We start from the raw sequence: 23,500 nt of genomic DNA, 5'->3' as shown, positions 1-23,500 counted from the left end.
TACAATACTGTAAGTTGTTCTTTATGCTGTTTTCAGGTTGTGGTTCAATTGTCATCTTATGCTTGCTGTATGTTTACTTGTTCTTTTGTAAAGCACTTTGGAGTAAAGGGCTAAATATATTCAATAAAATACTAATACAAATACCATAAAAGCCAACAGATAAAAATACATCAAAACACAACATTAAAATCATTATAAATCAGAGAGAATCACAGAAGTTTGAAAAAATGCTTAGACGAACTTCATACAGAGATTGTCCAAATAGGCTGTATCGCTCTTGTTATAACAGACAGTAATCATCAATAGAATTTGCAAAGTGCCAATATGCATAACGTGCTTTCTGTGCTACAGGTTCCAAATAAAAGCAAGACCTATATGGCAAGCGAAATCATACAACAGAAAAGGAAGTCATCTTTGGTCAACATACCCCTCTGCTTCACCCACAATAAAGAAGTTATTTGTATAGACACTATACAAGCCCTAGGGCCCACCCGAATATCCGGGCACAATTTCACATGTTTGGATCTTCTTCGCTATGCCCTCAGTAGATACCACCCCATTGGAAAAAGCTGCAAGATGATATTTGGCTGCTTAGCACAATTTTATGGCCAAAGTGGTGGTATTAACTCAGCGTGAGATGTAAAGGGGTTTTAGAGATCCTTTTCTCAGGTCGCCGTATTGAGGGCAAAGGAATAAAAAGTGGGCCGTATCTTCTATTGTGTCCAGATAAAAAGAACAGAGCAGACTAATGTTAGGGTTCCACCAGGACCTCACAGCAGCCAGAGGGCATGTGCCCAAACAGGCTTTAGTAAAAAGGCATCTCATCTGTTTCGGATGCATTTGGTCCAGGTAGTCTTCATAGCCCTTGTTCTGCTTCAGGGACCAATATCTTTGAAACAGGGTTGAGGTCAACAATCTTATTCCAATTTCAACTTCCCTTGTAGCCATAAGGGCACATCAAACATTAGCCTTGGAGTCAACCCCAATGGTATTTGGATCAATGAGCCCAAGTGCATAGTCATCTGGGCAGCCCCGAGTCATGCATCGTACAGTAGAGGTCACGTTATTGAGACGTTGACCTGCTTATGATAGTAAATGGTACAGAAACCAGGACAGGGAAGGAGATATGACACAGTAGTCTACACGGAGCCGGAATTATGTGAGAACAAGACGGTAGAGATTTAATGGACATTTAAAGGAATGGCTTTTAGTTGAGTTTTCAACAGGAAGAAGGGAGTTCTATTGTGCGGGGTTAGGAGGTAGAAGGCACGAAAGTGAGAGGCAGCACAGAGCTGGTGGGGAGTGAGCAGATTAGCAGGGAACTAGAGCAGACGCGGCCAGGTCGAAGAGCTGGAGATATGGTCAGCTACGTGAGGGAGGTGCAAGGTCATGTGTGGATTTTAAAACCAGCAGCAAGCATTTGAAGAGGGTTCCGTTTTTAATGGACAGCCAACCAGCATGGAGGTGGTATGGAGGGGGTGGGCAAGATTGAATGGGGTACAGTTGGCAGTTGAGAGGGAGAAAGTGTAGCGGCAGAATGATAAGAGGATGCAGGCACAGAGGACAAGACAATAGAAGAGAAGAGAGATTCCTTTAGTCATAAAGGAGTGGAGCAATAGACAACTACGTGTCATGCAGTACTGGATTGCTGAGAAGGAAGCAGAAATACATGCAGAGAGGTCAGGAGTAATAGCAGAGAAAGAGAAGGAGATTTGTTTGACGTCTGTAGGGAGGTGATAGTAGAACACAAAGGAGGCGATCGGTTGACCAACTGAGGAGGTGTAATAAGGGGCGAAGGATGAAGCTTTGGGGGACACCGACAAAGAGACAGGTTGGGTCAGAGAAGCTTGTTTTCGATAATACGACATAGGACCTATGAGACAGGTTGGAGGCCACCCAGTTAAGAGCAGTGGCCTGGATTCCATGGATGGCAAGAGTCCGAAGAGGAGAGAAGTGTTCCATTATATCAGAGGCAGGCGAGAGGCCCAGGAGGGTAAGTATAGAGGATAGTTTACCATGGTGAGTAGAAGTCAGAATGTTGGAAACATAGAAGGGGGCTGTTTCCATCAATTGACAGCAGCAGAATCCAGATCAGAGAGGGTTGCATACAGGGGGGTGCTGGCCTACAGTAAGCTCTGGCAATTTCCCAGTAGGCCTCTGCACCATAGGCCTCTTTGTGCGATTACACATTTCTTTCCCCAAATGTTCTTGTGGGAGAACCCCCAAGCCCTTCTTAAAGAGGTTGGGCTTGCTCACACAGTGAAATATGGGGCCACTTTGAAAAAACATTTCCAGGGCTACTGTTGGATACTAGTCCACCCTTTGTCACAGAGGTCCTCAGTGTTCAAGTAGGTGGAAAGAATATTAAACTTGAGTAATTCAAGGGTCTTGCAGTAATGAAGAGGACGTGGAACAGGCTGACAGGTCACAGGATTATTGTAGTCAGCTGAGGGCTTCTTAAGGATTGGTCGGACAGTGGCTACCTTGGAGAGGTATGCAAATAGAGCAGTGAAACAGCGTGGAGAGGTAGGGGCAGGTGAGAGGTGCAAATTCATCTTTGGGGCAAATGGGTTAATGGGGCAGAGGAGGAGGTGGGTGTCAATTCAGAGACACCAATTAGAAGGAAGGAGCATAGAAGGGTGTTGGTGGGATAGGTTAGGGAGAAAGAAAAAGGGAGAGGAAGGGATGGCGCTGACGGTGTGACGCAACTCTTTGCAACCTTAAATAAGAAATAGTCGTCAAAGTAATTATCAGACTGGGAAGGAGAGACAGCACGATGGCGAGGAGGAGCCAGCATTGTTTATAATATTGAGGTAAGCTTATGGCGGATGAGGGCAAAGAGTAGTAATTAGACTGATGTAGTTGGATGATTTAGTGGAGTCAACCAGCCTACTGGAACACCCTCCTGGGAGCAGTAAGAACCTCTACAATGCTTCTGAAGTCCAGGAAAAAACTTGAAACCCTGGTCTTCGGGAAATTGTTGGGGATCATATACCAACCCTGCAGTATGAGATATCCAAGCTATTTTAACCTATAACCTCCCCTTCCACCTACCTTTGTGAGACCCAACTTAATTTTACAGCCCTCCATTACTTCCTAGGTATGTGGAGTCCTCAATACGCCCAAATACAAATACAAAAAATTACGAGGGTCGTAGCGAAGGAGAGGAGGTCATTCCTGCATGCGGGGGGAAAGATGCACCACAGTCCTTGCAACACTTGCAACTCTTGCTGTAGTCAGTTGAAGAAGTGTAGGTATGAGAGGATAGTGAAGATTAAAGGAGGAGTGTGTTGTGTTGCCCTCCTATGTGTATTGCCCTTTTAAGAGGTGTCACGACTGAGTAATGACACAAAGCTAATTAAAGGAGCTCCTGCATGCCGTGCCTCGGAACGACTGCAGACTCCAACAATGGAACTTCTGCCTCTGTCTCTCATCGGGCCTGCAGGCCCATACCGTGTGATCATGGTGCTGCAGGTCCTGCTGACCTTTGACCCTCAGACCAGCATGGTGCTCTGCGTTCTCCGAGGCCACTCTATCATCAGGATGCACCCACAGTGCCCCGAGGCACCCAAGGCCATCACGGTCCGCCCTGCCACACAGTAAGTCCGGGTGTTCCCGGTGAGAAGGTAACGTGCTGGACCCTCCAGCACTGATGGTACCGGTTCATGTGAGCACGGCCAGCCTCAGAGAGGGGAAGGGAGGGGAGAGCCAGGATGACTTCAAGGCATGCTGTATAGAGGAGACTTCAGGCGGAGCAAGAGAAAAGGGAGAACCTGATATTGGGCCGCTAGTTGCTATGGAATCTGTTTGGAGTACAGGCTTCAAATCCACTAATAATGAAGGCAAAGTCAATTGCAAGAAGAGCCTTGTGTGTCATGCACAAGACTAGCTTACCAGAAGCCAGTTGTGTCTATTTCTTACTGGTGGTATATCTTTTCACTGAGTGGTTCTTTAGCAAACGAAGCAACCACCTTGTGTTCGGCCTGCACCTGAGAAATGAGGCCTTGTGAGTAATCCAACCAGGCAGATGTTCTAGATACTCGACCTGATCAATGTTGGGAAATGGGCAAAAGAAGGAGCACCCAAGAGTTAGATGAATCTGCTAATGGCAGAATTTGCACACTGCTAAAATCTAAGCATGGAATGACAAGCCATTGTCATTGTGCAAGGATATGGGCCCATAGTTTTAGGTCTAAAGTCCATCTTCCAGACCTATCCGGTCAAGCGGCACAGCGAGTAGAGCGCTCGCTTTGACATCTGTGCAGCGCTTGCTACCTGAGGGTTCGTAGCGCTATATAAATGCTGAATTATTATTATTATTTTATCCAACACAGCAAAACGTCACTTTTAAGTAATATAATCCAAAGAGAGGAAATTTCCAGTCAACAGGATTTTGATATGCATTACATGCTGCAGGAATTGGAGGAGAACCTTGATTTTCCCCCTCGTTGATGGTTGTGCACATGATGCAAAGATGGAACGGCGAATATTGATAGTATTTGCGCAGTAACGAGAAAGTGTGCTGCACAAGCTTCTCCACCAGAATCTTACTATCTACGCAGAAGTAGCCAACCCTTCACCTTTCAGATGTTTTGGACAACAACTCCCATCAGGCCTAGCCAGCAGGGTCAGTGGTGAGGGATCATGGATTGTGTAGGCCAAAACTGGAGTTAGCTAGCCCTGATCTACATTGTCAAATGCCTATGAGAGAGAGATATGATAGCACTTTGCTATTCCAATCTTTCCTGTCATCCAAAGGACAGTTGCAGAATGAATAGTCAACAGGTTGCGAGATGTGATCAAGCAATACTGATCGTCGCTCACAGTATGTGTGTACTTTCAGAATACAGGAACACAACCAACCATTCACAAAACTGACACATGGTAAAGTGAACAAGTGGCGGATGAGGGGATTGACACTTCTTTGTGGAATTTTGTTTTGGATGAATTCTAGAAACATAGTTTATTTTCTTTATTTCATGAATTAACAATTAGTATTTTCACTGCTAGGCAGAAATGGGGCAGTTGGCTTGTGATACCTAATCTGAACGCCCCAATGTTTTAAACTAATAGGAGCTGTTTTCCCCTTCCATGGATTTTGTTTTCTTTTACCTAGGATTTGAGGAGAAAAGAAGGCAAGAGCAGACCTAACCAGGCGTTACATTTGATATGTTTCAGGTCTGGATCATTAGTAGTTGTAAGTGAAGGGCCAGGTTTGTCTACAGAAGCGGATATCTGAGTGTCCCGTTACATGTAGATCTTAGGGTTGCCAGGGAAGCCCATGGGATCGACACGGAAGGAATTGGTACTTACGTGCATGTTCCTGCGATTTTCATTAGTCCCTGCAACACAGTTCCATAGCATATACAAATCATTTTAAGTTTGTCAATGTAATCTCTGTCGGTTTCAATACTGGAAATTGATGGCTAGCTATCATCTCTGTTGAAAGCTCTTTTGTCATCATTGATGGTGAATAATATCTCCATGCGTTGATGCTTTGTGCAACGCCTTCCTGATCGGGGCGCGAGTGCGCTAGTACACAAATTCTCATATGCCTAAAGGATTTTCAAATGCACTGTGACACACGTACCCCAAAAGCTGTCCCATTCTGAGATGAAGATGTAACCATGCACGAGGACGACATCTGTAGGAATATTCACAGAAAAACTGATTTCAGAATAACTTTCTTCATGCAAATAATTCTCACCGGCACCGAATCGTGGTTTACTGTGCTTCCCTGAGCTGCAGGTCACACGGATGACATCTGGGTAGAGCAATAATAGGTTTCTTTTCCTTCCCAATCGAAAGGATTCAACAAGATAAGCAGCTATTCATAAGGCGTGCCCTATGCCATGAACCATCCCCTGATAAAAAAGCATCTATGTCAGCATGTGAAAGGCTCTCTTCCTTTTATTTCATGTATTTAGTCATTGTTCTCTCTACTTCAGTTAAGGGGGGAGGGAGGGAAAGTATGCACCTGTTCTACATCACTGTGTTGCCTTATGATACTGAACATTGTACTGAGTGTGCTGACAAAATGAAAATAAAGCTTCTAAGAAAATCATCTCTGGATCCTGAGATTGCTACAAATTTTCGTCCCATCACTAGCGTACCCTTCCTTTTGAAAATCCTGGATTGCCCATCTTATTTTCAGTTACAGGCTTATCTGGAAGAGTATGACCTTTTGGGACACAGACAGTCAGGCTTTAGAGCCCATTATGGCACTGAATCTGCTCTACTGGACCTTAAAGCAAGCATGGTTCAAAATATGGATTGCGGCCATATAGCTCTTCTTCTTTTACTGGATCTGTCCACTTTGCGGCCATGTAGCCCTTCTTCTTTTAATGGATTTGTCAGTTTAGCGGCCATGTAGCCCTTCTTCTTTTAGTGGATCTGTCCGCTTAGAGGCCATGTAGCCATTCTTCCTTTACTGGATATGTCTGCTTAGCAGCCATGTAGCCCTTCTTCTTTTACTGTATCTGTCTGCTTAGAGGACATGTAGCCTTTCTTCATTTACTGGGTCTGTCCGCTTAGCGGCCAGGTAGCCCTTCTTATTTTACTGGATCTGTCCGCTTAGTAGCCATGTGGTCCTTCTTCTTTTACTGGATTTGTCCGTTTAGCGGCATGTGGCCCTTCTTAGCAGCCATGTAGCCCTTCTTTTACTGGATATGTCTGCTTAGCAGCCATGTAGCCCTTCTTCTTTTATTGGATCTGTCAGTTTAGCGGCCATGTAGCCCTTCTTCTTTTAGTGGATCTGTCCGCTTAGCGCCCATGTAGCCCTTCTTCTTTTACTGGATATGTCTGCTTAGCAGCCATGTAGCCCTTCTTCTTTTACTGGATCTGTCAGCTTAGCGGCCAAGTAGCCCTTCTTCTTTTAGTGGATCTGTCCGCTTAGCGGCCATGTAGCCATTTTTCTTTTACTGGATCTGTCTGTTTAGCGGCCAGGTAGCCTTTCTTCATTTACTGGATCTGTGTGCTAAGCGGTCATGTAGCCCTTCTTCTTTTACTGGATCTGTCCACTTAGTGGCCATGTAGTCCTTCTTCCTTTACTGGATCTGTCAGCTTAGCGGCCAAGTAGCCCTTCTTCTTTTAGTGGATCTGTCCACTTAGCAGCCATGTAGCCGTTTTTCTTTTACTGGATCTGTCCGTTTAGCGGCCAGGTAGCCTTTCTTCATTTACTGGATCTGTGCGCTAAGCGGTCATGTAGCCCTTCTTCTTTTAATGGATCTGTCCACTTAGCGGCCATGTAGTCCTTCTTCTTTTACTAGATCTGCCTGCTGCCTTTGATCTGGTTGATGTTATGACTCTCTTGAACAGAGTTCAATCCATAGCCTTTTTCTCTAAGTTACCAGCTGAATGTATTTTTTCTTTTTTAAATGGTAGAACAGCCATAGTTTTCAGCAAGTCTTCTATGGCCTCTGTGGTTGAGCTTCTGTACGGCGTTCTGCAGGACTCCTGCTTGTCACCTACTCTTTTTAATATTTTCACAAAACCACTATTTGAGTTGCTGGATGGCAGGGGTACCTTGTATTCAAACTATGTAGACGATACTCAAATATTGGTACACCTTCCAGGTGGCTATGAAGCAGACGATGCCAGAGTAAACGCCATTTTTGAACTTATTCAAAGTTGGATGTCACACAATGGGCTTGCACTTAATGGGGCCAAAACAGAATTTCTATTGGTTGGGAAACAACAAAGGCTTGCGAAACTACCATGTTTATACAAGAGTTTTACTACTGCCGGCTGCACTATTGATGTCCTGTCTAAGGTTAACACACTGGGTGTTTACTTGGACTCTACCCTTTCCATGAATGATCAAGTTAAGACAGTGACTTCATCTTCGGCATACTGTTTAGAGTTGTTTTGCCGGATTCGGCCGTACATCTCTGAAGGTAATTGTGCCACGCTTGCTCGGGCAATAATCTGTGCTAAAATAGACTATTGTAGCAGCTTGCTTGTGCGTGCATCACTGAGATATATTGACAAACTCCATGGGTTGCAGAATAGTGCTGTTAGAATTGTCACCCGCCTTAAGCGTAGAGCACATGTTACCTCGGCACGTAGAGCACTGCATTGGCTACCAGTGGAAGAGCGCCTACATTTCAGGATTCTTATCATTGTCCATGAATGTCTTTTGGGGGAAAATCCTGCTTACGTTAAAGAGAGGCTGCATGTAAAACAATACTTGCGCTCTCAAAGGTCTATTCAGAGCGATTTACTCACCGTGCCCCGGATGAAGTGCGAGAGGGCGGGTAAACACTCTTTTAACTTCATTGCCCCTTTTCTCTGGAATGAATTGCCCCTTCATATAAGATTGGATACTTCTCTTTGATCATTTAAGAAAGCCCTGAAAACATTCTATTTTGCTTGATAGACTAGGGAGTTTGTTATGGTCTGCTCTGTCCTGGATGTGTTTACTTCTTTTGTTTTTAACCTGTTTGGTTTTTAATGCTCTGTTCTAACTTCTTTACTTTTGCTGGCTCTGCTTAACCTCGTTTTTACTTGCACAGGGTTTGGTTGCCTTGCCTTTTTTTCTCTTTTTTCCATTGTGTGTGTTTTTGCCTGTTTGGTTGTTTGTACTGTTTGTATTTGCACCTGTTGGACCATGGGCCTAAGGCGCAGTATAAATGATTAAATAAATAAACAGACCAACATCCAGAGGACACATACACATAAGAAAGACATGCACTTTGCAGAAAGGCAAGCTTTCACGACGAGTTTCACGCAGACTCTGCGTCACTGACGTGCACTTGCACGTGTTAAGCCTTTCAGCCTCCTTCCTATGAGTTGGATGGTGTGTGCTTCTGTTCCGGTGGGATGGGCGGCTTCTCCAACTTTCTGGACTAAATCTGCTCACGATTTGTCCATACGTTTGAAGACCACCTCCTACTACCCCCCCCCCCCCACCAGCCCCCCAGGCAATTAAAGCCTGCCCAGATTAACAGGGGAAAGTCCTTGTGCATGCTCAAGCACAGGAGGCAGGTGGGGGGGGCTCAAATGAAGAGGGCACACATAAAGTTCTGCTCCAGCATACTGCCTCCTCATGGTAGCCGGGCAGGGGTGGATCTTCCTGTTTGAATTCTTGGTCCTACGCATTTTCAGAGGGTAAGCCACTCCACCACTGCCTATTCATTTAGGTGGAGAACTACATGTGAATATTTCTGCAGCTAAGACCATAAGTGCTGAAGTCAAATCAGTGCAATGTTCATTCATCACCTGATTATTTTTTGATGCATTTTTTTCCAGAACTTTCTTTTGAAAAATATAGGGCGGGTGGGTAAGGTAATATAAGGGTTATGCGGTAAGGAATAGACTTTAAACTTTAGGGGAGGGGGAAAAACATTTTCAATTAGTTTTTTAAAGAAAATAAAATTGGCAATGAAGGGACATAGAATAGTCAAGTCTCTTCACTGGCTCTCCGTGGCTGCAAGGATCAAGTTCAAGACCCTCTGCATCGTCCACAAGGCTTTCTGGGGCCTGGGACCGCACTACCACCAACTTTCTCTTCCAAAACATCTTCCTTCTCGTGCTCTCGGCTCATCCATCTCCAACTCTCTGAGGGTCTGACGCTTCTCCAAGCAGAGAGATGGGGCAGATCTATCTCCTCGGCTGGGGCCACCCTCTGGAACAGACTCCCTGCCTCTCTCAAACTTGAGCAGAACCACCTCTGGTTCCGGAGGCGACTGCTTTCTCTCCTCCTCTCCTCTGCTGGTGCACTGGATGGCTCCATGCACTGGTCACCCTCTGAACTCGTGCCCAAGCTCCTGCATGTCCAGTTGCCCTTGCATTGCCTCCGGGCTCCCCAGGACTTAAGGGTCTGGATCTGCAACCCTACAGTCCCTTCTCTCTGCAATTATGAGCCACCCACTGGCTGCACTTGTGAGTTAACTGCACTTCCCTCTTCCCCTCCCCCCTGGCACGTCTCCTCTTCCCTCTTCCCCGAACTTGCATGATCTGAATGACACAAGGGCTAGTACGATCGCTATTCTGTCCTCCCTTTGTTTCTCCCTCCTTGTTTTGTCGAGCCTAGAAACACTTGTGGACAGGCGCGTTATAAATACCACATCATATCGTTTCATAAATCACTGCTTCACCACTTAAGAGTATGATCCTGGGGACATCATTTTCTCTTGCTGTGCCATATCTGATAGTCCCTAGAAGTGAATTCACAGTGAATACTATTCTAAGTGACTAAGCCTTTCTCGTGGTTTATTGGACCACAGTGTCGCTCCATATTTAGTAATAGTGACCATTCGTGTACTGCACGTTACGAAGTTGTCTGTCTCTTGGCCTACTCATGTAACATTTTTGCAATGTGGCGTCCCATTATGCACTCAGTGCTGGAGACCTGGGTCACTCTAATGTTATTTCCGTTTGTGAAAATACATATGCAAATAAGGGGGCATGCACGTATTTTGACGCACAAGGCCTTGCAATTCCTAATTTACATGTCCATTCATTTCCATTTGTAAAGCGGGCGACTACTACGGAAGGTATCAGGTAATATTATCCCCATAAATAATCTAACCATATATATGGTCGCCGCTAAACGGCATAGGTGACATTATTCATGGGGATAATTTATGGGGTAAATGGGAGTGGGGGATCCGGGGGTGTCCCCCGCTCCCTTAAAAAAGTATGGTGTATGCAGGGGTGTCCCCCGCAGGTTCCATTGGTTAATATCACAGCAAAAAAAAACATGCCATTCTTGTATGGCGACAGTATTGTGGGGATATTAACAGATGCAACCGTACGGAAGTGGTTTCCTGGTGCTAGTGGTCAAAGGGAAGAGTCTCGCACAGACTAGCGGACAAAAGCTTGTGAAAACCGCCAAGTTTCCAATTTCCTAGCTCCAGCCCTGATTGTGCAAATCCCAGTGCTTTGTCCTTTTAGGAAATAAGCCCTCTTGGCACTTGGGTGCCTGCAAGCATAGCAGCCATTTTGAACTGTGCTGATTAGTAAAATGAGTACATGCCACATTTGATGCACTCTGGAGTGCTACCCTGATTCAAGCCGTTGCTCCAAGTCGTTCAATTTCAACTTCCTCAAAATAAAGCTGCTGAAGGCGCTCCCAAAAGTTAGCAAATCCCCACATCGGTGCAGACCTCCTTTGCATAAACAGTTCGGTTAGCAACGATTATGACAGTTCTAAAAGCCAGGCACACATCTTTGCAAACAATGCAAATTCTGTGTTTCTTTGTTGAAGCTAGAAAAGATCAGACATTACTTGTGCGAAGAGGTACTGTTTTATCTGTCACTGTGACTTTGGTTTCTTTTGTGTGGCTGCCACATTCATGCCTCACACTGCATTGTTTTCCTTCATCTGTCTGCTATTAGTTCACATCATTAAGCTAGTTGATAGCATAAAACCAAAGGGAGGCAATGATGGCTTCAGTATAAAAAAAATATGTTTCATTCAATCTTTTGTTGGGAAGAACACTCTGACTGCAGTTTGTGAAGGTCTCACGCGCAATGAAGTGCTTTGCTTGCTGCCTGATTTCGTTCAGCGGCTCTGCTGTTTTTTGGATTTGTTTTGTTGTGTTTAGACAGTAGGCGGGAGAGACATTGATGATATCTTTCCCGCCTCTGTAGGTGCTGTACAGGTTGAAGGAAAAGATTCAGTGCTCCCTGAGGCAGTACAAGGAGAAGAATCAGGAGATCCACCTGTCGCCCATCCCGGTCCACGCCGCGCACTTCGAGGGGAAGCGCGCGTGCAGTATGGTCCAACCGGAGCGTTTTCCTAAGGCTGTGAATGTCACTGTGGACCCTCAGTGCCAAGGCTCTCCTGAAATTAAGGCTCCGCTGTCTGCCTGCCCTTCTCCTTTTAAAATGAAACCTGTGGGCCTCCAGGAAAGGTAGGCTGCTGTGTGCTCCGTACGCTATTTCTGCCAGCGGTTCTGCCGCAGAATGGGCCAAATTCCTGTTTTCTACACCTTATGCAATGGGTACCTGAAAATGTGGTGATGGTTTACAGTCAATGCATCGCTGGCTGTGTGTCACACACTCGTCTTTAGCATGACCACCGGAGAGAGATAGTGACTGCAATGTGATGTCATGGAAATGTACATGTGTGAATATTTGTGCATGTGAAATCCTTATATTCGTATAATTTATTCTGCACATTAACAGCTGTATGTTGTAATCTTTAATTTCTTCATAGCATAGAGACTCTGCTCACACAAGCGTGCAAAAGATTAGGTTCAGGCTGGCATCTTACTGTGCGGCAGCCGCAAACCTTAAGCATGTAATACAACTTCTTACGTCTATTTTCTTCTTATCCTATTTTACACATAGCCTGTATTAATTTATTGTGTAGGTGCACTATGCAACTTCAAGACTATGGCCCTCATTACGACCCTGGCGGAAAGGGGTTTACGCCGGCGTAAACCATGGCGCCCCTTTCCGCCTGAGTACGAGTTCCCGTAGCGCCATGGTGATTTTTACGCCTGCTTTTTGCAGGCGGAAAAATCCATGGCGCTACGGGACTTGTTGTTAATTACGCCACCGTAATTTACGGTGGCGTAATTAACGCCTTCCCCACTCCCATTATACCCTATGGGGCAAAAATGGGAATGGGGAAGGGTAAATGGGGATTGGGGACTTACCGCCCCGCCAAGGTCGGAATGGGGCGGTAAGTCCGCTAACCACCATGGCGGAGTTGGCAGCTTAGCGCCATGGACCATGGTGCAAATTGCACCATGGTTCTCCGCCAGGGTCGTAATGAGGGCCTATGCAAGTTATTAAATGACTGTTCCCGGGATGTGGGCCTATCAGGGGCGAGTTTGCTACCAGAGCAGTTCCATTCCTCAAATGATACCCAACTAGCACTGTTAACAATTCATTTAAGCATAATCAGACTTATTAGAATGAAAGAACCATTCTGATTGGCCCTCGCCGGGGCTTTGCCCGGCCGGGAATCCCTCAGATTCCACGTCTTTGTCCCTGGCGGGGGTGTGGCAGCCCATCAGCCAATGAGGAGGCTTGAAGCAGGGCCCTCCGCGCTCTAAGCCTCCACACGGCTGGAGGCCCTCTTCGTCCCCCGCCAGGGATTCAGGTGTGTTTTTTTTGTCCTCCCCCATCTCCACCCTCCCAACCCCACTTACCTTCAGCCTGCTTTGTTCCCGTTGGGGGACTATGGCAGCCTCCAGCTGTGTGGAGACTCGGAGCGGGGTCATCCCCGCTCCGACCCTCCACACGGCTGGAGGCTTCTATCGTCCCCACCCGGGGACCCAGGTACGTTTTTAAATTTTTTTTTACCCTCCCAACCCCACTTACCTTCTCTTTTTTTATACTGGGAACAGAAGTGTTCCCAGAATGTCCGCTCCCGATGGCCGCCATGGAAAGGGAAAACAGACTCTGTTTTCCCTCCCCCGGTGGCTATTTTCTCAGTCATTTTTTTGTTTTTCTGTTCCAAAAACGCTGTCGCTCGGACCTATAACTATGGGCCCCGGGGCATTACCTGACTCGGTTATGCCCCCGCCGCTCGGGCATATTGCTTAAGTAATGCATATTATGCAGTAGAAAGTGGGAGAAACCTGGTAACTGTGTTGCCAGCAAGTCCAACCAACGTCTCTGAAAGCCAGCTCATCACTGGAATTCTTTAAGGACTTTTGACTTCATCTCCAACCCACCCATTAAATTGGTTGAATGTTACAGGGGTGTATAAACCCCCACAAGGGTGAACGAGGTCGCACATAGTTGTTGAATAGTGGGATAGACGGAAGAGAATGTGAGGGACACGATGTAAAGTGATCACGGGCTTGCACAAAAATGTTTGTCCATAGACTCTTCACTCTGCACTAAAAAAATATATCACCCAAAGAAGCCGGAGAGTTGTCCGTAAGCCCAGGAAAACAACAAGATTACTGAAAGAAAAAGAACAAACAAATGATTTAGGTAAACTAGCCTTCATGGAAAGGGTTAAATGGCATAGAGAGAGCAGGACCATTGGTTTCATGATGCCTGGCACCCCTCTCGCTGTATACAGTCTGACTGTTAACTATCAATCAATCATTAATGACCTTTATTCGGGACAAAGCCATAACAAGAGATCATCATGATACATTTTAAAACAGTGCACATGATACATAATTATAAAACAAAAGGTTAAGAGCAAATTTGATCACAGAAAAACACATACAAGTTCATTACATAAAATAAATCTATCAAAGGACGCTAAAATCTAACAATCATTTCATTAAAGGCAGGGGGAGAGAAATAGGGGACCAATTACTCGCAGCCCCTTCCAGCAGATATAATAAAATAAGCTGTAACACTTATATCCTAAAACCATAGGAATTAACTTAAGGGTTTTTTCTTTTTTATCTTAAGGAGCCAGACACGACAGATATACTTTGCCACTCTGTATAGTCTTCCTAGATCTTCCGTTCTCAGGGACGTCATTTCACCAAAATGCCTGGGGTAATGCAAGTGACATTCCATGACCCTTGGCTTCTGATGACATCACAGGAAGTGATGTCATTTGGCCCCACCCCAAAGTGACATTACACTCTGAAGAATAAGGTTACACTGTAACGTGATATACATTTCATATAAGAATGGATCACCATATGTATCGGCAGAAAAAAACACAGTATAACTGCAACTTGCGAAAAGCAAAATACATAGGGCCTCATTACACGGATGGCGCTAAGGGTTTACCGGTACCGGTAAATCCTTACCGCCTTACTACGAGGTCCCTTTGCGGGTTGGGGAATTTAACGCCTGCTTTTTGCAGGCGTTAAAAACCAACCCGCAAAGGGACCCACGGAGCTAATTGCGGTACCGTATTTAGCGCCTTCCCTTTCCCATTATGCCCTATGGGGCAAAAATGGGGAAGGGCAATGGTGGAAGGGGGAATTACCGCCCCGCCAACCTTGCAATGGGGCAGTAATTCCCCTTTCCGCCGAGGCAGTGCCGGTATTTTACCGGCATGAACCATGGCGCTAATAGCGCCATGGTTCTCCGCCATCCGTGTAATGAGGCCCATAGTCCGAAATGGATGCTTATTCTACTCTAAATGCTTTTTGGAGGATTTTGTCTGCATTGGGAATTTGAGGTGTTTAAGAACAGACTAAATCAGGGACTCGCCCCCTGAAGTGTGCCTGAAATAAATCTTTAATGAGTCTAGAAATTATTGTTTAGAGTTCCAGAAAAACAAATTATTTGTTATTCTTATTCTTTCTTATTTAGGGTCACTACTCAAAGTGTTACACTTGCGGAACACCTGTCTTTTTTAAAGAAGCCTGAACAACAAAGACAGCCACTCTAGTAACAAAGAGGCACATGGCATTGGCCACAGCCCAGGAGCTTCAATTAGTAAAAAAAATATGTTTTAAACATTTTTTTTTTATTTTAGGTGTAGCAAGGGAGATCGCAGGTGTAGCAAGGGATACCACAGGGGTCACAAGGGCGACCCCTGGCGACCCCTAAATGACATCCCCGTCCATTCTTTTACACAACTTAAAGGCCTCTCTAGTCGTTCAAACAACTGATGATCTTAGTAGGGGCTTCAGGTATAACATTCTAAGGTCTCTTCACGTATAACATTCCAAGGTCTCGAGTTAGTGGGCAGAAGAGTACAGAATGGGTCACAAATTCCTCAGACTTGTTGCATAAGGGACAATGACCCACGTCCCCTGTACCAATGACAGGAGGGTTTGTTACATATAGGCATCTCCCCCCAATGGTCTTGGGTTCTTCATACACATGTGTTATTGGGCCTCATTACACGGAAGGCGGTGATCCAGGGTGCTATTAGCACCCTGGACCATGCCGGTAAATTACCGGCACCGCCTTGGCGGTAAGGGGATTTACCGCCCCATTCCAAGGTCGGTGGGGCGGTAAATCCCCCTTCCGCCATTGCCCTTCCCCATTCCCATTTCTGCCCCATAGGGCTCTATGGGAATGGGGAAGGCGCTAATTACGGCACCGCAATTTTGCGGTGCCGTAATTAGCTCCGAGGTCCCTTAGCGGGTTGGTTTTTAACGCCTGCAAAAAGCAGGCGTTAAAGCACCAACCCGCTAAGGGACCTCGTAGTACGGCGGTAAGGGTTAACGGTCACCGTTGCCATTAACGGTGACCGTTAACCCTTACCGCCGCCCGTGTAATGAGGCCCATTGTCACCTGTTTGTCTACATATTCAATCATTTGAAAATTTGCCAACAAATGTGGGGAGCCCATTTTTGTAAATTGTTATAATTAGTTCCTTTGCCGCCAACATTAGGAGCACCCCTCCAGTTTTCCAGTATCTGAAATCGTAGCCCACAGCTGCGCTAGGGGTAATGAGTAAATTGCAATTTAATATACACTGACTTTAGGTAGTGTATAACAAGGGACACAGAAGAACTGGGGCAACAGACAGAGCTCATAGTCTGAACCGAGAAGCCAGCAAGGGGCACAGCCTGGGGTATACCATTGTATTTGTAGGGGTCCTCCCCTTTCCCAGGACACACGATACAATAGTGTGCGCCTATAAGAGAGTGATACCATGGCAGATGCCAATACATTTAGCTTGACCTGCAATATGATTTAATCTGCAGTTGGGCTAGACAGACAGTGGTCCAAAGTTGGAACCACTTCCTGCATAGTCACAACCTATTGTAAATCCACATTAGTATTTAATATACAGTTGGCCTCATTACGACCCAGGCGGTAAGTTACCGCCTGGGCCGTGACTTTACCACCATGGCGTAAACTACGTTTACGCCATGGTGGTTGGCGGACTTACCGCCCCATTATGACCTTGGCGGGGCGGTAAGTCCCCAATCCCCATTTACCCTTCCCCATTCCCATTTTTGCCCCATAGGGCATAATGGGAGTGGGGAAGGCGTTAATTACGCCACCGTAAATTACGGTGGCGTAATTAACTCCATGGTCCCTTAGCGCCCTGGATTTTAACACCTGCTAAAAGCAGGTGTTAAATCCACCATGGCGCTAAGGGACCTCGTACTCAGGCGGTAAGGGTCGGCGCTGTTAACGCTGCCGTAAACCCCTTACCGCCTGGGTCGTAATGAGGCCCAGTGTGTTTACCAAAATTCAATCCTTTTGATTCTACACGTAATCTTTTTTGTTCTCACTGTATTTGTGTTACTGTTCTGTTATGTTTTGCTCCACACTTTTGTGTGACCCTATCATGTTATGTCATGTACCAATGTGTAAAAATTGAATGAATGAATCTCTATATATTTTTTGATATACACTCTAGTCCAGAAGGGTATATATCTCCTCAGGAACACCATCCACAGGAGGGAATGTCGCAGACAGGCATCTCTCCCCAATGGTCATGGGTTCTTCATACACATGTGATATTGTCATCTTTTTGTCTACATATTCAATCAGTTGAGAATATGCCAACCAATGTTGGGAACCCACTTTTGTAAATACCCATGATATAGTAAACCTTGCCACCTTCAGTGTGCCAACCCTAAAGGTCATATACAGAGTTTGAGCAAGCGAAGGATCAATTAGGAACATATATTTCTCAAATACAAAATTGAGCTTAGTTCTTACATATTCCATTGACAGCCTGAACATTCCATAAGCAATCGCCATTTTCTCTTCACATTACTCTCCTTGGAATTTCCTGTAGATGCTTTTAGCCTTTACCTTATTAATCATTGAACGGTTTAGCTAAACATCCTGTACCTTCAGTTCATAAAACCCTTTCCTAACATGGGCTATCCAAGGCACTTTCATAGCCCCCTCAAGCTTTAATAGGTGAGTCAGATCCTCCCTAAAAGCACCCAGTTCTGGGGTCTGCCATAATCCAAGCCAATACCTTAAAAGCTGTGATGCTGCCAACAGATTGATGGGGCATACATCTAGCTCAAGACATAGAAGAGCAATGGTCATACCCCTAGGTAACCATAAAATACTCCTAAGGAATGTATTCTCCACAACACTCAGGGAATTTAGATCTGCAAACCCCCAAATATATGCTCCATGTAGAGCTGCAGATGAAGGCTGTGCTCTATACAAATCTAAAGCTGGTGAGATGGCATCTCTCCTATGCTCATTGAAAAAGGTGCATATCCCACCACCATATTTTTCCTAAAGGCCCCAGCCTTAACAAGTTGGTTGACCGAGGACCCGCTCTCAGAAAACCGTATTCCAAGATAATCGTACCACTTTACTTGGTTTAAGGGTAAGCCCCTGCTGACACTAACATTCAAATTACACTGTTTCTGAAATCAGGGCTTAAAAATCAGCATTCTATTTGTGTCTATGTTCAATGACAAATCCAGTTGTTCACATTTATTCCTAAATGACACTAATGTTGATCTCAAACCCTGTGGAGAGCTAGACAAGATAACAGCATTGTCAGCAAAGAAAAGCCCACGGTACTTTCTCTGGGCCAATTTTTAAGAATCTTTACCCTCGACAATCAATGCGTCAATGACTTTCTCTATAAGGAAATAACTAGGGGGGTCCTGGCAGTCCCTCTGCCAGACATTAGTCCTGTTTACGACAGCCTTACCCAGAGTCTTTAGTTCACTTTCTTTCACAGAGGAGAAATATCCAGAACATATCAGTTTTTGTCCTGCCCTGGGGCAGTCCAGCACCGAAATGCTAGGCAATTCTCCTCTCAACAAGGGCACCAACAGCAACCCCAGACACGTTTTTAGGTCTGGTTGGACCTCATCAGTAGGGTGGAGCTGTGCCTCTCTAAGAATAGTGAGCAAGGGGTTCATCATGTCTAGATTCCCCATGTAACTTAGGGTGAGACCCAAAGTTACTGTAACGCTCACCTGGTTCCTACGGAGGCGCTGACCCAGACTGGACTGCGGCACCGGGCTCGGAATGCACTCTGGACGGGACCTCCGAATATGAAGTGCCTGGCTTTGTGAGGTAAGTTTCCTGTAGGTGGAAGAAAAGGGGTAAATACCTAAGTGGTGGGATGAGGTTCCCCCCCAGTCTTCTGCTTCTCCCACTTCTAGGCTCTCAACTAGTCTCAGCGAGCTCTTACCTTAGGCTTGGTAAAGCTGAGCTCTCCATCCTGCTTCTGGTGCAGGGGCGCGTGGAATCCAGTTACGTCACTGGATGAGTTCAGAGTGTAGGCTTAGAGTCCTTTTGTATAGTCTTTTAGGTGCAGAGACGCTGTTGGACGATGCTGTCGCTGCTGCACGTGCGGAGGCACGTATGAATAACGGAACTGTGGTCTTTTCCAAAATGGACACCTTTAACAATGTCTTTCCTTCCTTTCAGGTGCTGGAAGGCTGTGGGCGATGCCGCCGCTGCTGCACGTGCGGAGGCACGTAAGTACCACTGACCTGTGGCCGTTTTCCAAAATGGGCACCTTTAACAATGTCTTTCCTTCCTTTCAGGTGCTGGAAGGCTGTGGGCGATGCCGCCGCTGCTGCACGTGCGGAGGCACGTAAGTACCACTGGCCTGTGGCCGTTTTCCGAAATGGGCACCTTTAACAATGTCTTTCCTTCCTTTCAGGTGCTGGAAGGCTGTGGGCGATGCCGCTGCTGCTGCACGTGCGGAGGCTCGTAAGTATAACGGCGTTGCGACCGCTTCTGCTCGGGCACCTCTAACTATGTCTTTTTCCCTTTCAGGTGCTGGATGCAGCCGGAGTGAAGGCCGCTGTGAGCTTAGGCGTCATCACTATTGGATGAGGTAAGCGAGCGCGGCTGCAAGCGTGTTGCACGATTTCTAACCTTGATTCTTGTTTTGCTGGTTTCGAAGACTGGATTCTGGAGGCTGAATTCTGGTAAGTTTGTGTTCCTGTGTGCTTTCTCATCCACAGGTTGCTGCTCGGGAAGCTGAGGGTGTATCAGGACCAGGAATGCAGGAGCCGACTCGGTGAGCGTCCTGCTGCTGCTGCAGAATAACGCGAAGCACGTGAAACCCATCGGGCGTGGTTTAAATAGCAGAGAAGTGCTTCCAGTGTGTATTCTTCCACCGGTCCCACCCAGGTAAGAAAAGAGTTCCAGAAGGAAATAGTTCCTCCTAGCCCAGATGGTTGGAGACTTCAGCCAGACTGGATTGTCCTGGGTAAGTATGCAGCATGGTCTACCTCAGGTAAGTCCACCCAAGCATTATGACACTGTTTTACAATATGAGCCTGGCGCCCTTGGTGCCGGGACTGAAACCTTTCATGAGCCTGGCGCCAAAGGTGCCAAGACACGGTCCAAAGGGCCCCTGCAGGGGTCTGCTGGGTCCGAAGACGGGTCTGCTTCCGAGGGTGCTGGGCCAGTCCTGGCCCCTCGGGAGTAGTGCCCATGACAGTTACTTAAAATATTCAAATAACTAGGGTGGTCCTTGGAGTTCCTCTGCCAGATATTAGTCCTGATTACGAGAGCCTTACCCAGAGTCTTTAGTTCACTATCTTTCACAAAGGAGAAATATCCAAAACATATCAGTCTTTGTCCTGCCCTGCGGCAGTCCTGCACCGAAATGCTAGGCAATTCTCCTCTGAACAAGAAATCTGAAGCACCTTCAGGGAGAGAAATGTCTCCTTCCCCTCCCAGAGCCATGACCAGAACTCATCTGTTGCCAGCCAATAGTTAATATGAAGAAAGAGAGAGAGAGAAATGCTTGTTTCTATGGATACTAATACCGGGCAATCCATCAATAGATGTCTGACATGTTGCTTTGATCTCGAGTCACATAGGTTACAAATTGCATCAATTTCTGGACCTTTGTTTCTGATACTTAACTTGTCCCTGGTGATAACTACATTCATTCTGAATCTCAGAAAATGTGCATGCCAATGTTGGTTTGGAAATCTACCAAGATACGCTGGCAGGTGGCCTAAAGGTTTATCAAGAGGAATCTTACATTCAAAGCATTTCTTGTCTACAAACCAAGCCCTAGTTGCAATCCAATCATATTGAGCCAACCTTTTTTTAAAACTTTTAGTGGATTTCCAATCAATTCCCTTTTCAGAGGACACACAAGACCCTAGATGACTAAGGCCCTCTAGCTTTAGCTCATTTAAGAAAGAATTTGAGTTTGATTCTATCTGATTCTTGGCGTCTGCATATAGTGAATTTTGCATTGGGATCAACATTAACCTATATAGTGCAATTCTTTTTCATGCTGCTTGTGAGTCTAAAGATTGAATTTCTAGTTCATATTGTAGCCTGGACATTGGCAATGAGGGCGGGAGGATGATAACTTTTTTCCACAATCCACCCTCTAGCCGGGTCCAGTTCATTTTAACAACCAAGGTTTCCAATACAATTCCATACATTAGAATTGGGATGGCCTTTCCACTATAGAAGTTGAGCAATGGAACAAGGGTGAATTTATAATATTTTTTTAGAATCATTTTCATTTGGCTAGAAAATTATTTGATTTTCCCATTAAGGTAGGTCTCAATTGCTAATATTGATGGGTTAGATCTAATTTGAAAATCCAGATATTTTAGTTCTTTCACTATGGGTAATTTAATGTCGTTAAGGCACCACCTAAACTTTCTCAGACTGCCTTTCCTGGATGATTTAAATGCCATTACCAAAACAAAAATGCAGTTATCCGTAGATAAACTGCCCACCCTCCTATTATTGATTCATATGAATTTATGCGTAACGACGTCGCATAATCCCCTCAAAAACAAAAAAACCCTATTTAAAGAGTGTGTGTTCTGGACATAAGACAGCATGTCAAAACTCATTTGTTTCAGGTTTGTTTAATCATATTTCAATTGTAAAAAACGTTTACAAAAGGGTATATCAAATATAGTAATAACACATCTATAAAAAACAATTGTTAAGAACACACATTTTATCACATCAACAAAAAAAGCTCACATCTCACATATCATCTCACCTTGCGTACTCTTTCATCCCCATGCATACAAAAAACCACTCATACGTGTGCAAAAGACGCAATCCTGATAGTTTTGTTCTGTGACTCAGAACATCCCATCCGTATGGGTTTGATTTTTTAGTAGTTCCAAAAGTGCCTATTTAACAGTATTTTTTCCATCAAAGGATATAAGAACACTGGGTAGGCATTCCAAAGTGATTGTTCATGGACCCATATTAATCCCCATATTTTATCTATGTAAACCCAAGTTAAGGCCAACTCTGGGAGGAGTAGGCTCTATGGTGTTGTCGACTCGAGTTTCGGGCTGCCAGAACAGTCTATGCAACTTCTGTCTGGTGCACCTCATCAGGACATATACATTACAATCAAAAATACAGTTAATAAAAACAGAATTCAAGTTGATGTGAATTGACGAAATTCGTTCCATTTCAAGGAGCTAGTTTCTTTTGCTTCACAAGGTGTTCAAAACTGGTAATCGAAATATTTTTTTTCGAAAAGCCGCTTCCAAAGTGTGAAAGCCTCAGGTATGGTCTCCTCATATGTTGTTCACAGGACCCAGCCAAAGCTGCATTTCCTTCTCAGTTGCAATATTGTTGTGTCTTAATTTGCAAAGGTGTTATTTCCTCCCCGTTGGATGTATTGCAGGCCAAGTGGTTCGAATGCTTTGAGCCAATGGCACGGGATCCCTGTATTCTTTCCCAAAAGAAGACACTGGATGTGGACAGTGTCTCACACACAAGAAACTCATATGTTTGTTTAAGGGTCGGTCAGACCTCTGGGAAAAACAAGTCTCATTGTGCAGCACTGCTATTCGGGATCAATGCCATTACAGCAGTTTTGATCGGATTTTATCGAATTGATTAACAGATCGTTCTCCTCAGCGTAATTTGCACTTGCGTTGATCAATCTCTGCAGGCCAATTGCTGTGCAGTCTACCAAAATGCCATCATCCGCGTATCTTAATCCAAAACATTTTGTGATCACCCATCATTGGAGCTATAAATGAAAAGCCCAATATTTTGCTTTCCTCACCATTAACGCTATAGGTCTATAGTCAACTGGGTTTGATCTCTCACCCTTCTTAAAGATGGGTATTATGAGTGCTGTGCTCCAGGAAGGTGGAATTTTACGAGAGCTTAAGATGTTGTTAAATAGAGCAAACAAGATGGAAGACCATAGACCTGATGATTTGCATAAGGTTTCATTTGTCAGGCCATTTGGCCCTGCTGCTCTTGATGTTGAAGAGCGGCAAATGAAATCTTTGATCTGATTTTCGTCCATCTTCAAGTCCCACTTCTGATCTTTATTGATTGAACAAATACAGGGATAGATTTCTTTGAATTTACTTACAAAATGCTTTGTCCATTCCGATTCATTGGTACAGTTAGTTTGGGAGATGGAGATTTGCTGGGTTGGCACATTTCTCAAGCTCCAGACATTTCTTGAGCTAGACTCAGTGACTGCCTTCAGCATATCTTTACCATCTGCGTTTGATCTCTCAACTCTCAAATCTAGACCAATTGCAGTTGTTTCGGAGGGATTTTGTTTCTTTTATCAACATGTCTTGAGGCCCACCTGCTCTTAGTAACCTACGTATATCGCGTTGTTGTTTTCTTTTACGTTCAGCTGTTTCTTGATGCTATCTGTGCAAATGTTTGGCAGGTACAAAGCTATGTTTTTTAATTGGATTATCATTTTTCCAGAGAGACTCCACAAATG

General features: G+C 45.1%; 1 protein-coding gene across 2 annotated transcripts in view; it reads left to right on the top strand.

Moving 5' to 3' along the window:
• The window catches only part of PTPRR (protein tyrosine phosphatase receptor type R), a 1,074,582-nt gene that overhangs the window by 587,145 nt on the left and 463,937 nt on the right, over nucleotides 1-23,500 (top strand). For both annotated transcript variants that reach the window (XM_069628248.1, XM_069628247.1), the window contains exon 6: nucleotides 11,596-11,858. In XM_069628248.1, coding sequence (XP_069484349.1) covers nucleotides 11,596-11,858 — 263 coding nt within the window. The remainder of the gene's footprint in view (nucleotides 1-11,595; nucleotides 11,859-23,500) is intronic.

This window comes from Ambystoma mexicanum, chromosome 12 (genome assembly GCF_040938575.1).
Source record: "Ambystoma mexicanum isolate Mex_15411 chromosome 12, UKY_AmexF1_1, whole genome shotgun sequence".
NCBI classification, from domain to species: Eukaryota; Metazoa; Chordata; class Amphibia; order Caudata; family Ambystomatidae; genus Ambystoma; species Ambystoma mexicanum.
The sequence above is the reverse complement of the archived record's forward strand: the minus strand, read 5'-3'. Positions and strand labels throughout refer to the sequence as shown.